At 55.0% G+C, this 14,572-nt stretch overlaps 1 protein-coding gene across 2 annotated transcripts in view; it reads left to right on the top strand.

The window, feature by feature from the left end:
• ABCC1 (ATP binding cassette subfamily C member 1 (ABCC1 blood group)) overlaps positions 1 to 14,572 on the top strand; it is a 126,439-nt gene that overhangs the window by 85,522 nt on the left and 26,345 nt on the right. For both annotated transcript variants that reach the window (XM_070484871.1, XM_070484870.1), the window contains exons 16-19: positions 607 to 733; positions 3,673 to 3,849; positions 5,860 to 6,027; positions 8,084 to 8,267. In XM_070484871.1, coding sequence (XP_070340972.1) covers positions 607 to 733; positions 3,673 to 3,849; positions 5,860 to 6,027; positions 8,084 to 8,267 — 656 coding nt within the window. The remainder of the gene's footprint in view (positions 1 to 606; positions 734 to 3,672; positions 3,850 to 5,859; positions 6,028 to 8,083; positions 8,268 to 14,572) is intronic.

Raw genomic sequence — 14,572 nt, 5'->3', positions numbered from 1 at the left:
GGCACGTTGAGCGTCTTTTATTCTGCTTTGCTTTCTATTATTTGTGAAAGGACGATTTCACTAGAGACGTGTTTCTGAAACTCGGCACTGAGTGCCCCGGGTCAGGCCGCCCTTTGGACCCCTGGTGCCTCCCAGCTGGTGAAGGCTGAGCATCTGAGTGTGATGTCCTCGTGGTCCTCTCAGGCCTGGCCGCCACCCACCTGCTCCGTCAGGACCGGCCTGCCCCCTCCCTGCCTCGTCTGCTGTCATCGAGCTGTCCATTCCTGATGACACTTGCTGTTTCCCACCTGCGGGCCTGTTCTTCAGCCGTCCCCAGGTTTCTGTGTCTGGGGCAGCTCATTCTTCCTTGAGAGTTCATTTGGAGGGGGTCCTCTCCGCGTTGTGCCCCCAGGCAAAGTTGACACCCCTCCTTTCGGCTCCCTTGTCATGACCCATCCCTCTGTTTTCTAAGATGCATTTGCATCCCGGCCCGTCATGGGATGCTCCGGGTCTGTCCGCTGAACCGAGCCAGAGGGAGGAAGGCAGGGCGTGTCCAGCCTCGGGACCCATGGTCAGCTTTGTGCAGGCGAGAGCGTGGCTGAGGCCCCGCGTGTTATGTCGTTTCAGGATCACCTTCTCCGTTCCGGAAGGTTCCTTGGTGGCCGTGGTGGGCCAGGTGGGCTGCGGAAAGTCGTCTCTGCTCTCGGCGCTCTTGGCCGAGATGGAGAAGGTGGAGGGGCACGTGGCCATCAAGGTAGGACGAGGACTGGGTGGGCAGGGGACCGTGGGGGGCTGACGGCTGAGACGAAGGTCACAGACGATGCTGTGTTTTCTTTTGTGACCCTCCCTTTGCAGGAGGCGAGAGCTACGGGGTCTCTTTCCTTCTCTTTCCCTGTCCTGCTCATTCTTTCTGCTCTTCTCTGCGCCATCCCACAAGGCGAGACTTTGGTGTCATTTATTTCCTCCTGCATCCCAGCGCCTGGAGTAGTGGCTGGCATGCAGTTGTCACTCAGTAATTGTTTAGTAAATGCACAGATGCTCCCTGGCCCGCCGTCTGTCCCCCACTCCTTGTGCATCTCCGCCCCTCATGGTGCATCTCGTGGCCCCTCTCTGCGTGGGTCTTTCTGGCTTGTTCTGTCTCTAGATGGATCTCTCGGTGTATCTCTTTCAATAAACGTAACAAAACTGAAAACTTGTGATTTATGTTGTTGGAATATTTTCGTAGAGAATTCTTTTTAAGGGACTGTTGGAGTTCTGAGTGTTCGTTGAATTCTTAATATGGGGCTACAAGGAGCCCGTGGTTTTATTGCTTGTAAATATAGAGAGGACTTTGGACTAAGTTGGCATGTTCCTCTAGGAGAGATTAAGAGGCTGCTTCAGTGAACAGATGGGTCGCACTGAAAATCAAGAGCCTAGCTTTGCATTGAGCGTGTTCCTTTGGAACGCCTTTCCCTGTAGAATCCTTCGCTCGAGAAGTTTCGTTGACACCAGCATTTCCCGGAGTGAGGCCTGCAGCAAGCTCGCCTCGCGAGATGTTTGGGGAATAAAGAATCCTGGGTTCAGACAAGCTTGAGAAATACTGTGCACTCTGATTCCCTCCCTCCTGGAGACTTAAAATAATCGTTCCCAAAGTAAAGGCTCTGAGAAGTCCTGCAAGGAGACGAGCGCTATTGGACTTTGGTTAACCCAGCGTGTTGCAGACATACTTGCCTGCACCTCTTTATTGCCTAGGCGACAACCGTTTACGTCCCCAGGATGAGTGTCTCTTGGAATCTGCCTTGGGGGATGCTGGTTTATGCCGTTGTTTTTATTTCAGAGCAAAATCCTTCCTTTGCTGATTCTGTGATGTCCCTTGGCCTGATATGCCTTAGTAGCAACATTCGTTGCAGTAGTTGTGCTCAAAGTAATGATATGTAGCCACTGTTTTAAGAAATGTTCTGGGACTGGCCTGGTGGTGCAGCGGTTAAGTTGTGCACATTCTGCTTCAGTGGCCCAGGGTTCGCCGGTTTGGATCCTGGGTGCAGACATGGCACTGCTTGGCAAGCCATGCTGTGGCAGGCGTCCCACATAGAAAGTAGAGGAAGATGGGCACGGATATTAGCTCAGGGCCAGTCTTCCTCAGCAAAGAGAGGAGGATTGGCAGCAGATGTCAGCTCAGGGGTAATCTTCCTCAAAAAAAAAAAAGAAAAAAGAAAAGCAATGTCTGTCCTTTCTTTCCAGTGCATGTTATAAAGTCAGATGAATGGGCCACAGGTGCTCAGTTAGAGGAAGAAAATTGCAGATCACAGTAAGACTCACGGTGTTGCATGAACCCCAGGCATCCACCATCGCAGCACTAGTGGCGTGTGGGGCCGGGTCACCCTCTGCCATGGGGCCGACCTGGGCTTTGCAGCCTCATTGAGCAGCATCCACTGGATGCCAGCAGCACCTCCCGTTCTGACAACCACAAGTGTCCCCAGACATTGTCACATGTCCCCTGCTGGACAAAATTGCCCCATTGTTTTAAATTTAAAAAATTTAAAAAACCTTTAGAGATAAGCATGATGCATCTAGCAATTCTGAGGACTAAGTATTTGGTTGGACGAGGTCACAGAGTTACTCGTGATGGGTTATTTCGTCCCCATAAGGGGAGCGCTAGACACATGTTCACAGTACTTACTTTTTCTGACTCTCAGGTTGGTAGGGCCTGTGCGCACCGTGTCTAAATCATCTGTGGGTTCTGTGGTGAGGCTTTGGGACATTTTGGCCTCTTGTCAGTGAGGATATTAGACTCAGCCGTTTAATTCTTTATCTGAGAAGGAAGATTAAGAGCTGCGATGCCCGGGTTCCACCCCCAGCCTCGTTGCCGTAGAATTCTCTTATTGAAGAATCTTCCTTGGCTCCCCTTTGCCCTTCCAGGATAGCCCACGCCTCACCAGGACCACCAGCCCAATGTGACCTGGCTTCTGCCAGTCCTGCCTGTCTTGCCCTCACACGGTGTTCCACTCATGCCAGCCTTCCTGTTGGCTGACTGTGCCAATCTTCCCACCTCTGGGCCTTTGCACATGCTGTTCCCTCTGACTGACATGCTCTTCCCCCTTCTCTTTGTCAGACCCACTGCTCCTCTCCTGTTGGTCCTGTTTAAAATCTTTTTTATTCCTAAAATACGCAAAACAGATACCCTCATCCTCGTGCCTTTCTTGACGCCTTACGTCACGTGGAAATAAAACAGCTTTTGAAATGGACAATTTCGATACGGAAGTCCTTGCTTAAATTTCATCAAAGAAATTTCCTCAGGGAAACTTCCCGACCTCCCAAACGAGGTCTCCCTTTTTAAAGGTGTCAGATTTTTCTGTCTTAGCCTCGAGCATCACTGCCATCAGGTCATTTTTTATCATGTCGGGGACGTCCAGCTCTGGGGAGGCGGGAGTGGGGTGGCTGCCCGAGGCATTTGGGGAACATTTACTAAACACAGAACCATAATGTCAGCTCTTGAACTCCCCGTGTTGGGGTCAGTGGTTGACCAGGTGTGGGTCCTGATCCCGGCGCTGGCATTCGTAGTCCCTTGTGACTCAGTTTCCCTCTTGCCGAAACAGTAGGTGGGATGAAAGTGCCTTGAGAGGTGGGGCCCTTCTGGCGAGTGGGAGGGCCGGCTGCCGTCTTGTTAACCAAGTCCGTCCGTCTGTCTTGCCACCTTCCCCCTTTGCCTCCCAGGGCTCCGTGGCCTATGTCCCGCAGCAGGCCTGGATTCAGAATGACTCTCTCCAAGAAAACATCCTTTTCGGACGCCAGCTGCAGGAACGGTATTATAAGGCCGTGGTGGAAGCCTGTGCCCTCCTGCCGGATCTGGAAATCCTGCCCAGCGGGGACCTCACAGAGATCGGTGAGAAGGTCAGTACGGCTGCAGCGTGGCCCCCGTGTCAGCCAGCTGTTGCTCCGTGGAATCTCGGGGCCTTCTGATGTTAAACCCCTCCCCTCCTGTTTGTAGGCGCGTGAGTCACGGCGACTGGCTGACCCGGACCGGGCTCAGCGGCCGGCTCTGCTCCGCGAGCCTCAGGCCAGCCAAGCTTGGCTCCAGGCTGTGGGGTTGGCTCGGGGCCGCCCCACAGGGCTTCTTGCTGGGGCCTCGGCTGAGGGGGCAGTGCCCATGGGAGCAGCTCGTCTCATGGTGACAGCAGAAACCCAAGAGAACAAAAAACCCTGTCATGTCCCTTAAAACACGTTGTCTTTCTAACCACAAAGCAGATCACTTGGTTCACCTCAAAGACGAGGGACAAGGAAGCACATGCTCCTTTGCACCCACGTGACTGCAGAGTCGCATGACAAAGACACTATCTAGGGAGGAGGGGTGTCAATGAATCAAATGTCCACAGTCCCTTTCAAAACAGTGATAACAATAAAAACAGTACTACAATAGCTAACACCGTTTACTGTGTGCCAGGCACTATGCTAACCATTCTATCCCTGTCTTGTCCTCATAGCAAGCCCATGAGACGGGATTTATTGTGATCCCTTTAATGGTCGAGGAAAAGGAGGCACAGAGAGGCTAAGGACCTTGCCCAATGGCGAGCCCCTTCCCACCTCAGGGCCTTTGCACATGCCTTTCCTCTGCCTGGCTGGCTGCTCCAGTGCCCTCTGGTGGTTATCTGGTGTGCGATCGGGGCGTTGCAAGCATTCACAGCGGCACTGAAGATCTTTCCTGTGTGTGTCTGTAGCTACAAGCCAGGGGCTCCACCCGCTTTCTGAGGCAGCAAATGATTTCTTTGATTTGAGGGGAATCTGCAGCTCCTTGGAAAGAAAAAACCAAATTCTTTTCAGGGGTCTTCAGCTTTGCAAGTAGCAAAGGAGCTTGAGCCTATATTAGCGGGAAGTGGGAACTGAGTTTAAGGATACAGATGCATCGTGTGGGATCTAAGGACTGAGATCTGGGGGCTCACGGAGGGGTGGGGACAGGCCGTCTGGCGCCTCCTGTGTTGTTTTGCATTTTCTGCACATCAGCTTTGTCCTTTTCTTTTCTTTTTTCTTTTTAACAAGTGTCTGTTTCTGCCGCTCAGACTCCTGACTCTCTGTGTCTCGGTCGCAGCACCAAAAGTTGGAGGGGGAGAGGCTGATTGGCTTAGCCTGGGTCTGGGGTCTGCCTCTGGGCCGAAAGCTATGGCCGGAGGAAGCATCAAACAGAACATGGCTGCCGGGACCCAGCTGGGTGCCTGGGGTGGGCGGGCATCTCGCCGGGGAGGCTGGGCCCTTCTCAGTGGGCATCCGCTCTGCTTCCCCAGCCAGACCAGACGTGGAAACGGCATTGGCTGACCTGTTGTTGCCGGGGCAGGGGGCGGGGGCTGCTGTGTGTGGTCCTCATAGTGCCCTGGTGGGAATCCGAATGTCAACACCCTTCCTGCTGGTGAGGGCGGCCTGGATTTCGGCGACCCCGGGGTACAGCCTGCCTCGGCTGTTTGTGGCTCCATCAGTGAGTGATGGATCCAGAGTAAGCTTGTGAAAAACCTTAGCTGTTAACAATAGTGACAACAGCAGCAATGATAATAATATCATCACCGCATCCGAGGGTGCCTTCCACCTGACTCAGAGACCGGGAGCCAGCGTTGCTCAGCACCGGCCACCCTTGCTGAAGGCCCACTGTGTGCCAGCTGCTCGGCTCAGCAGCTCCTAGGGGCTTGGGTCCTCTCTTGCGCCTGTTCTGTGGTTGAGGCTGAGCCCCACGCTGGGATTGAACCCACGTTCATGCAGGTGCAGTCGCAGCCTTGGGTGCCCATGAGGACGGGGGTTGGCAGGTGCAGCCCCTCGGGGCCCCCGGCCTGGGTCTGCCGCCTCCTCGGCTGGTGCCCTCTCTGCCTGTTTCCGGGCTTCCCAGGAGACGCCTCCTACGTGTGCCGCCTCTCTCCGCAGGGCGTGAACCTGTCGGGGGGCCAGAAGCAGCGCGTGAGCCTGGCCCGGGCCGTGTACTGCGACTCCGACATCTACCTCTTCGACGACCCCCTCTCGGCCGTGGATGCCCACGTGGGGAAGCACATCTTTGAGAACGTGATTGGCCCCAAGGGGATGCTGAAGAACAAGGTGCCTGCTGAGGGGCGCGGGGCTGGGGCTGGCGCTCGCTCCTGGGCTGAGTCCGCTCGTGTCCCCTTGGGGAATCCTGCGCTTCCTAGACTCTCCTTTTTAAGTTGGACCGGAGAACGCGTTTCTGAGGCTTCCCTTGGCCCTCCCAGAGCAGCCTGCTTGCTCTTGTCTTTGTAGGGGAGTCCTCAGCGCTGACTCGAAATCATCGCCTCCGCTTGGCCAAAAGAGGCCTCCCCTTCCTTGTGTAATAATGGGGGCGGCTTCCCAGAGGGACATCCCACCCCCAGATGCCCTGTGACTCAGCAGGCAGTTCTCCCTTCTCTGCTGAGGGGGCCCAGGGACCGAGGTTTGGAGCAGGAACACGGCCACAACACCTTAATGTGTCAGAAAGTGCTTCCTATCCTCTCTTATTATTACTTTTTTAGGAGAATTACAGGGAAGGGGGTATCTGGGTTTTTTCTTTGTTTTTTTGGTGCTATGGAAGATTGGCTGCAAGCTAACATCTCTGCCAATCTTACTCTATTTCGTATGTGGGATGCTGCCACAGCATGGCTTGACGTGTGGTGCGTAGGTCTGTGCCCAGTGCCCAGGATCTGAACCTGCAAACCTGGGCCACTGACGGGGAGCACACGAACTTAACCACTATGCTACAGGGCCAGCCCGTTTTTTTTTTTTTTTTTTTTCTCCCCTGATCAAAAATGTAACACAGTGCCCATGGGGGAAATATGTGAGATTCAGAAAAACAAAAGGAATTCTGTACATTCCCACCACATAGAGGTTTTTGTATTTCTTTCCAGTCTTTTGCTGTGTGTGTGAGCTTTCTTAATAGGGCTGTCACACGGTGCCCATAAAGTAAGGAGCGTGCGCGTCACCACTGTACGCATTCTCATACACACCACAGAAACTCTGTATAAACCTGGTTTTCAAATGTTAAAAAACTGTTTTGTTATCAAAGTAATACGTGCCCGTGGTAGCAAAATCAAGGAGTAGAAGAGAGCAGGGGCCAGCAGTCTGGCCCACTGCGTATTTTTTTCTGAGAATGGTCTTTATGTTTTTAAGTGGTTGGAAAAAAAATCTCAAGAAAAATAATGTTTTGTGACATAGGAAAATTGCATTAAATTCAAACAGCAGCCCCCATAGGGGAAGCGTTACTGGGGACACGGCCAGCCCATCTGGCTGTGTCTGCATCACAAGGACAGAGCTGAGTCGTTGCCATGGCGATGGGGGGGCAGGGAGGTTGGTGAACAGAAAATATTTACCATTTGGCCTTTAAGAGTGTGCCAACTCGTGTAAACAGTTTGATAACTGTCCTCCCACACTTTTAGATAATTAGATAAAATATATACACATGTACAAATTTTGTAGTGTTTCGGGGGTGTGTGGGGGGGGGTTACTTAAAAAAATTTTTAAGGGGCCAGCTGGGTGGTGTAGTGGTTAAGTTCACTCACTCCACTTTGACATCCTGGGGTTCACAGGTTCGGATCCCAGGCATGGACCTACGCACCACTCATCAAGCCATGCTATGGCAGGGTCCCCCATACAAAAAATGGAAGAAGAGTGGCAACATGTGTTAGCTCAGGGCCAATCTTCCTCACCAAAAAAAAAAAGAAAGAAAGAAAAAAATTGAAGCCATTGTGTGCAAGATGTTTTGTTGCCACATCCTTCTTCACATCCACACCTGCATGTTCCCTGCGTCCGTCTCCTTCCCAGTTTTCTGAGCACCTTCCCCATCAGCCTTGTTAAGGCACACCCCCACCCTCAGTGTCCCGTCTGCTCTTCTGCTCTGTGTGTACCAGTCCAGCACACACTGTGTTTTCCTTAGATGGCTCATTTCTCCCCCGGCCCTGGGATCCAGGCAGAGATCTTCTTTTCCGTGCCTACTGCCCCCCAGCTCCGGGCACACACGTGTAGGTGGAAGCACGCACAAGTGGACGCGGCCGTGTGCTCTCGTCCCAGGCGTGCGTCTGCCTTCAGACCTGGCCTCCCCATCTGCATGGCGGGTCACCCCCTCCGGCGTGTGGGTGCTGACATGGCCCCGTCTCCGCTGTGCCCACAGACGCGGCTCCTGGTCACGCATGGGATCAGCTACCTGCCCCAGGTGGATGTCATCATCGTCATGAGTGGCGGCAAGATCTCCGAGATGGGCTCCTACCAGGAGCTGCTGGCCCGGGACGGGGACTTCGCCGAGTTCCTGCGCACATACGCCAGCGCCGAGCAGGAGCAGGACGAGCAGGACAACGGTAGGGTGGCAGGTGCCCGCAGGGCGGGCGGTGCCCGGCAGGGCCCCCCTTGTCTTCTGGGAACCTCGGGAACGGGGCTCACGAGTGCTGGGCCAGGCCCCCCAGGAACCATCTGGAAGGACTGTCTTATTTCAGGGCCACATTGAGAGCAGGTCCCGCTGCTTTATGGGTGGGTCAGCAGAATGGGCGCAGGTCCCCGTCGTCCCCTCTGATGTGCCTTCGGGCCTGCTGTGAGCCTCAGGGCTGTCCTGGCAAAGATGGGGGCAGTCATCACTAGAGTCCTTCTGAAAAGCTGGTAGCATAGGTGACATCACCCAGAACAGAAGGGAGGGTCATAGGGTGACACGTGGGGGCTGAGCGTGCAGGCTTGGAGTTGGTGAGACCTGGGTTCGAATCCCGGCCACCCCTCTCGTTAGCACAGGACCCCAGGCCCCTTCCGAGCCTCAGTTTCCTCCCTCGTGACAAAGCGGTGTAACAGCGGGACGAGCCTCTGGCACGGGGTGTGGATGTAGGATGCTCCATGCTCAGAGCCCGGGCGTGGTCCCCGGCACGAAGCGTGCAGTGAGCGACAGCTGGTGCCCTTCTCCCCTGGGAGGAGCCCCCTTCACCCCGTGCCCTTGGCACCTGCCCTGTCAGTTAGACTGCCCGCTTCCAGCCGCCACGGCCCCTGGCCTCGGAGACGCCCTTTGAGCTTGGGGCCGGGTCCTCCCCGCTCCTTGTCTGAAGCAGATCGGGGGGAGCTTCTAAGAATCCTCTGATGTTTTCTCAGTGGGTTGAGGAGTCAGGAGGTCGGCTGGCAAGCTTTTCAGGCTGCCCTGCATTTCATCTGTCAGACTGGCGTCTCGAAGGGTCCTCTGCTCACCTGTCTCTAGGAGCGTTGACCTGCGTCCACGCGCTGAGGGAAGAGGTCATCTGATGCCTGCTCTGTTTTGGTTTTGGCTCTTGCTAAAAAGACTGAAACTATGGAGAGGTCACCTGCCCTCTCCGGGTCTCCCTTTTCCGGGAACTCATCCCAGGTCTGAGCCCTTGAGGCGTCTTTGTAACATACTTGGCCGCCATGCGGGTCTCAGAGAGAGTGTCCTCCAGGGCGGGGCCGCGGGGTCACCCCATTTCACAGCTCCCGTGGGCACGGTGTCACTGAAGTGTCTGTGATGGGAAGGCGCACCTTGAAGACCCCGCAAACGGTTTCAAGGACCACCCAGGGCTTCTGTTCTCCACAGGAGTCAGCTCCTCGCATCCTCCTGACAACCCAGGAGGGAGGGAGAGTTGTCATTCCCAGGTCGCTGGTGGGGAAACTAGGGCTTCAAGAGAGTTGTCACTTCTGTGCCGGGGCCGGGCGGGTCCCGGTCTGTGAGGATGGAGCCGATCACTAAGGAAGATGTTTGACGTTCACAGATTGTCATTCAGCGGATCTCAGAGCATCCGCCGCGTGGTACCAGGGCTGCCGTAGCGGAGGACCACGAACGGACATAGACAGCAGAAACCTGCTGTCTCACGGCTCCGGAGGCCGAGGGCCGCAGTGTCGCAGGGCGGGTCCCTCTGAGGCCATGCGGGGGCTCTGCTCCAGGCCGCTCCACGGCTCCCGAGTGGCCTTGGCGTGTGGGGGCATCACCCCCTCCCCCTTCCTCTTCACGCGGCCTTCTTCTCGCGCGTGTCTGTCTCCAGATTTCCCCTTTTTATAAGGACGCCAGGTGTATAGGGTTAGGGCCCACCCTGACATCCTCATCTTCACGAGTGACGTCTGCCGAGACCCTGTTTTTAAGTACAGTCCCGTTCTGAGGTCCTGGGGGTTACGACTTCAATGTATAAATTAGGGGAGGGGACACAGTTCAGTGCATGATGCTCTAGGTTTTGGGGAGATAGATGTGAACAAGAGGTAGGCAACTCCCTACCCTCGTGGGGCCGAGAATCTAGTGGGAGGAGAGGCGACGAACCAACCAACAAATAAAAACGGCTTCCTATAGCATTAAGTGCAAGGAAAAAAAAAAGAATAATGGGCTAGAGAGTGATGGAGTGGCGTGTGGCGGCTCGGGCAAGGTGGTCAGAGAAGCCCTCTCTGAGAAGGTGACCAGCAAGGAGATGATGTGGGGAACAGTGTTCTGACACAGGGAACGGCAAGGACACAGGCCTCATTCCCGGCATGACCTCTGTCTGTTTAAGGAACCAAGAGGGGGCCAGTGTGGCCAGACCGTAGTGGGCAGTTAAGGGGGTGGGAGATGAGGTCGGCGAGGGGGTCACTCTGCAGGGCCTTCACAGGGAGGAGTTTGGGCTTTGGTCTCCCTGCGGTGGGAAACCACTGAATGTCAGAGAGAGGAGGCAACTTGTCCAAGGACACACAGCGGCTGCTGGCAGGGTTGGGACCTCAGGTCTGGTCTCTGAGTTTCCACTCCTCCGTCTGTGATCCCCGGGGCTTCCTGGGCTGGGAGCCCATTCATGCCTCCGACTTGGTGGGCTGCGGGGGTCCTCTCGGTTTTAATCAGTGCTTTTATTGAGCTGTAATTCACACGCCACCCAGTTCACCCGTTCGAAGGGTGCGACCCGGTGACTTTTAGTCTATTCACAGAACATCTTCCTTCCCCTGAAGAAAACCTATCCATTGGCCCTCGCTCCCCTTTTTCCCCCAGCCCCCCCAAGTCCTAGGCCACCACCCTGGACTTTCTGTTTCTAGATCTGTCTGCTCTGGATGTTTTGTGTTTCGTGTGAACGGCGTTCTGTAACATGACATTTCGTGACTGGCCGCTTTCCCTTAGCGTGATGTTTTCAAGGTCCGGCCGTGCGGTGGCATGACTCATCCTTCATTTCCTTGTCTCGTTGAGTCATACTCCATTGTGTGGTGTTTTCTTGATCCATTCACCCCTTGACGAAGATTCTCGTGGTTTCCACTTGGTGGCACTTATGACTAGTGCTGCTATGAAATCCTAGTGGTTTGAAAAGAAACAGTATTTTCTTTTTGCCAGAGTGACGTAGCTGGCACCCCCCTTCAGCTTTTCAAACGCCCTGAGGGGAATGAGTTTCTACGCTTTCATACTCTTGGGTTTGGAAAGTTCTGCTTCCAGTCTAGCCTGCTCTCCTCTTGCTGCAGCCTCCTCCCCTTCGTGGGCGCTTAGCCGGGCAAGCCAAGCTCACATGATGCGTGGCGGCGACCTGCTTGGTGGGCAGAAATAACCCTCTGTGCTTTCTCGAGCGACACATGTGGGTTTTAATTGACTCTTTCCCAGAACGAAGGCTCTCTCTCCTTTCTAGCCAGGTGAGCAGGGACGTCCTTAAGTTTGGCTGCAGAGGCATTTTTCCCTTCCCTTCCCTTCCCCCCCAGCTGCCGGCAGATCCAAAGTGGTTTATGCAGAGCAGGGCACGCTGCCAATTTCTCTTTTTTTTTTTTTTTTGGTGATGAAAATACCATCCACCGCCCCACCACTGCGGGGGGTTTGTTTCCCCGATTTGGCACCCAGCCCCCGCTCCCCCCTGCTGGCAGGACCCAGAAGCCCTCAGCCTGTGGGTCTCGGATCACGCTGGGCGACCCCCCTTCGTCCCTCTCTAGAGGGCCCCCGGCGATAAGGCCTGGCATCGGGTCTCGTCAGGCTCAGCCGTGGCCGGCTCCCGGCGCCGGTGACCTTGTGTTGGTTGGAACCACGTTCTTGGCCCTCCTAAGGGAAACTTTTTTTTTTTCCGTGTTGGATTCATCGGGTCTTTTTTAGAACACCCAGGCCGAAGGGGAATTCTCTCTCCTCGGGGATGGGGAAGGGGAGATGTCCCAGGAACTCGGCTCAGGATGGGGCGATGCTGACGCCTCCCCAGGGATTGGCGTTACACTGATTTCTAGGAAACTTTTTTTTGTTTTTGGTGGCAAGGAGGTTTCCAGCTTGATTCCTTCACCTTTATACCTGGCTAGTGAAGAACATTTTTGTTTACTCTGGTTTCTTTCTTGGGAAGCTAAAACCTAGAGTGGTTTTCTACAGGAACGTTTGTGCCTCCCGGGGACACTTGGCCACGTCTGTGGACGTGTTTGGTTGTCACAACTGGGGTTGGGGGGTAGTACTGGCATCTAGTGGATAGGGACCAGAGATGCCGCTGAACATCCTGCAGTGCACAGGACGCCCCCCTCGCCGCCCCCAGCAACAGAGCATCCCCCGGCCCACGACATCAGCCGTGCCGAGGGGAGAAAGCCGCCGTGCTCCGACGTGGCGCTGCCCTCTTCTTCCCTTGTCATCTGGGGAGAAACACCTTCATCCCGGCAACCGGTCCACTTTTCAGAACCTGGTTGGAGCCCCGTCTCAAGCTTGTCAGTCCTTCTTTTTTCCTTTATCAGGTTTTTGCTAAATCTTTTTTCATTGCTTATAAAATCAATACATGTTCATTATAGACAATGGCAAACTGCAGAAAAACGCAAAGAAGTGGGAAAAAGAGCATCGCTCCGTTCTTCCCCCACCCGGGGGCAGCTGGCCCGGCGTTCGGCCTGCTTCCCACGTGTTTTTCTTTCCTTGACAAGAGCGGGATCTTACTGTACAGATTTCTCATCCCGTCTCCCTCCTTCCTTTTTCTTCCCGGTCCTCGGCTCGCGGGCCCCTCCCCCGTTACAGAAATCTGTCGTAAACACCCACCAGCTGCTGGCGAGCCCGTCGTCCAGACGGCGCGACCCCCTCAGCCGTCCTCGGTGGCTGTTTCTTCCTCTTTTGAAGATGAAGGACTCCCAGGACCGAGGTGGGAGGGTCGGGTCGGGCGATGCAGCTGGTCCCTTCCGTTTTTGGGCAAAAACGAGGCGTTGGCTGGCAAGTGGGGACTCAGATCCTTCCCTCTGGGGAGGCTTGCCTGCTGGCTCTTGCCCAAGCAGAGTTCCAGAACCTTCTTGAGTAAAGGCAACGTTGCTGGAATAAACAGCCAGCCTCGGAGGTGCCGACTTGGACGGCCCGCGGCTGGGGGCACACCCAGCCCAGGAGCGCGTCCGTGGTCCAGGGGCGGGGGCGATGCCTGGCTGCCCGCCCCGGAGCCCCATCCCTCGTCCTTAGAAGCGCTGCAGGCACGTTTATTGAATTACAAGTTTCATGTGTTTGCTAGAAAACAAATCTTATTATCTTACAGCCTTTCCTCCATCATTGGTTTTCTCTTTACTTTGATTTTTCTTTGTAGCACTTATCATTGCCCGAAAGTAAGTTCTGGATCTGCTAGCTTCTTGATTGTCTCTCTCTCTCTCCTCCTCAGAATTTGAGCTCCTGCAGGGCTTTTTGACCATCTCAGAATCCCCAGGACTGGGAACAGTGGCTGGCACATAGTAGACACTCAATAAATGTGTTAAATAAGGGAATATGTGAATTATAGTTGCCCCGCATAAGCAGTCTGTAGGTCTCTGGGCTTCGGGCATTAACACACCCACACAAATACCCCAGGTGAGAAGAATAGGGGCTGGTTTTACCCGTTTCTCTCCGGGCTGGTTTAGAAACCAGCTCCATGGGTACCGGCTATGGGATGGGTACCACCGTGGCCCGTGTGGCGCCCCTTCTGGCGCTGGAAGGTCTGGCTATTCGTTTGTTAACCCGTCCGTCTGCTCATCAGGTGGGTGCAGAGCGCCTGTGGTTTGCCACAGGGATACCTGGTCCTTGCGCCACTGTGTGGAATAGCGCCCCTTGAATCGTGCAGTGCGCATCCTGTATAACCCCACATGGCCATCTGATGTGCCAGGTGCTGGGAGTAGAGTGGTGGACATGACCCAGGCCGTACCCTCAAGAGCTCACAGTTAAAATAATCATGGACATCATGGTGCTAAACGCAGCAATGGAGGCGAGCTGGGGGGTGGGGCATGAGAACCCCGAAAGGGGACCCCATCCCAGCCTGGGAGGGCCCAAGATGATGTCTGAGCCAGGTCATCTTCTCCTCCCCTTTTCTCGGCTCCATGGGTAGCCGGCTGAGTAAGGTTCCCGGGGGTCTGGGCTCCTCTCCTGAGTGACATCTCTCCTCGAAGAAGTAAAGGCTGTGGCTGGAACCGAGGCCTGGGCCGCCCCCAGTGGAGGTGCCTGCCCTGTCCCGCTGTCATCCTTTCTTTGCCTCTGCTACTGTGAGAACAGGCGTAAAAAGATGGAAGGCCGGTCTGCGTTCTTCTAGCTCGCTCTGTGTTGAAACACATACAGTCATGACTTTCAGAGAAAGGAGCTGACCTTGGGCAGTGTGCTTGTCGGGGATCCCCCAGAACACGAGGGATGGGGAAACTGAGGCAGGAATGCAGCAGATTCCTCAGCCGTCCTTGCCCCTCCCCCTTAAGAGAAGGCCTCCTTCCATCCCCACTGGGCATTAACACGGGGGCTTGGGGAGCGGGT

The sequence above is a fragment of the Equus asinus genome, chromosome 14 (assembly GCF_041296235.1).
Source record: "Equus asinus isolate D_3611 breed Donkey chromosome 14, EquAss-T2T_v2, whole genome shotgun sequence".
Classification (NCBI taxonomy): Eukaryota; Metazoa; Chordata; class Mammalia; order Perissodactyla; family Equidae; genus Equus; species Equus asinus.
Note: the sequence above shows the minus strand (reverse complement) of the source record. Positions and strands in the feature narration are given on the sequence as shown.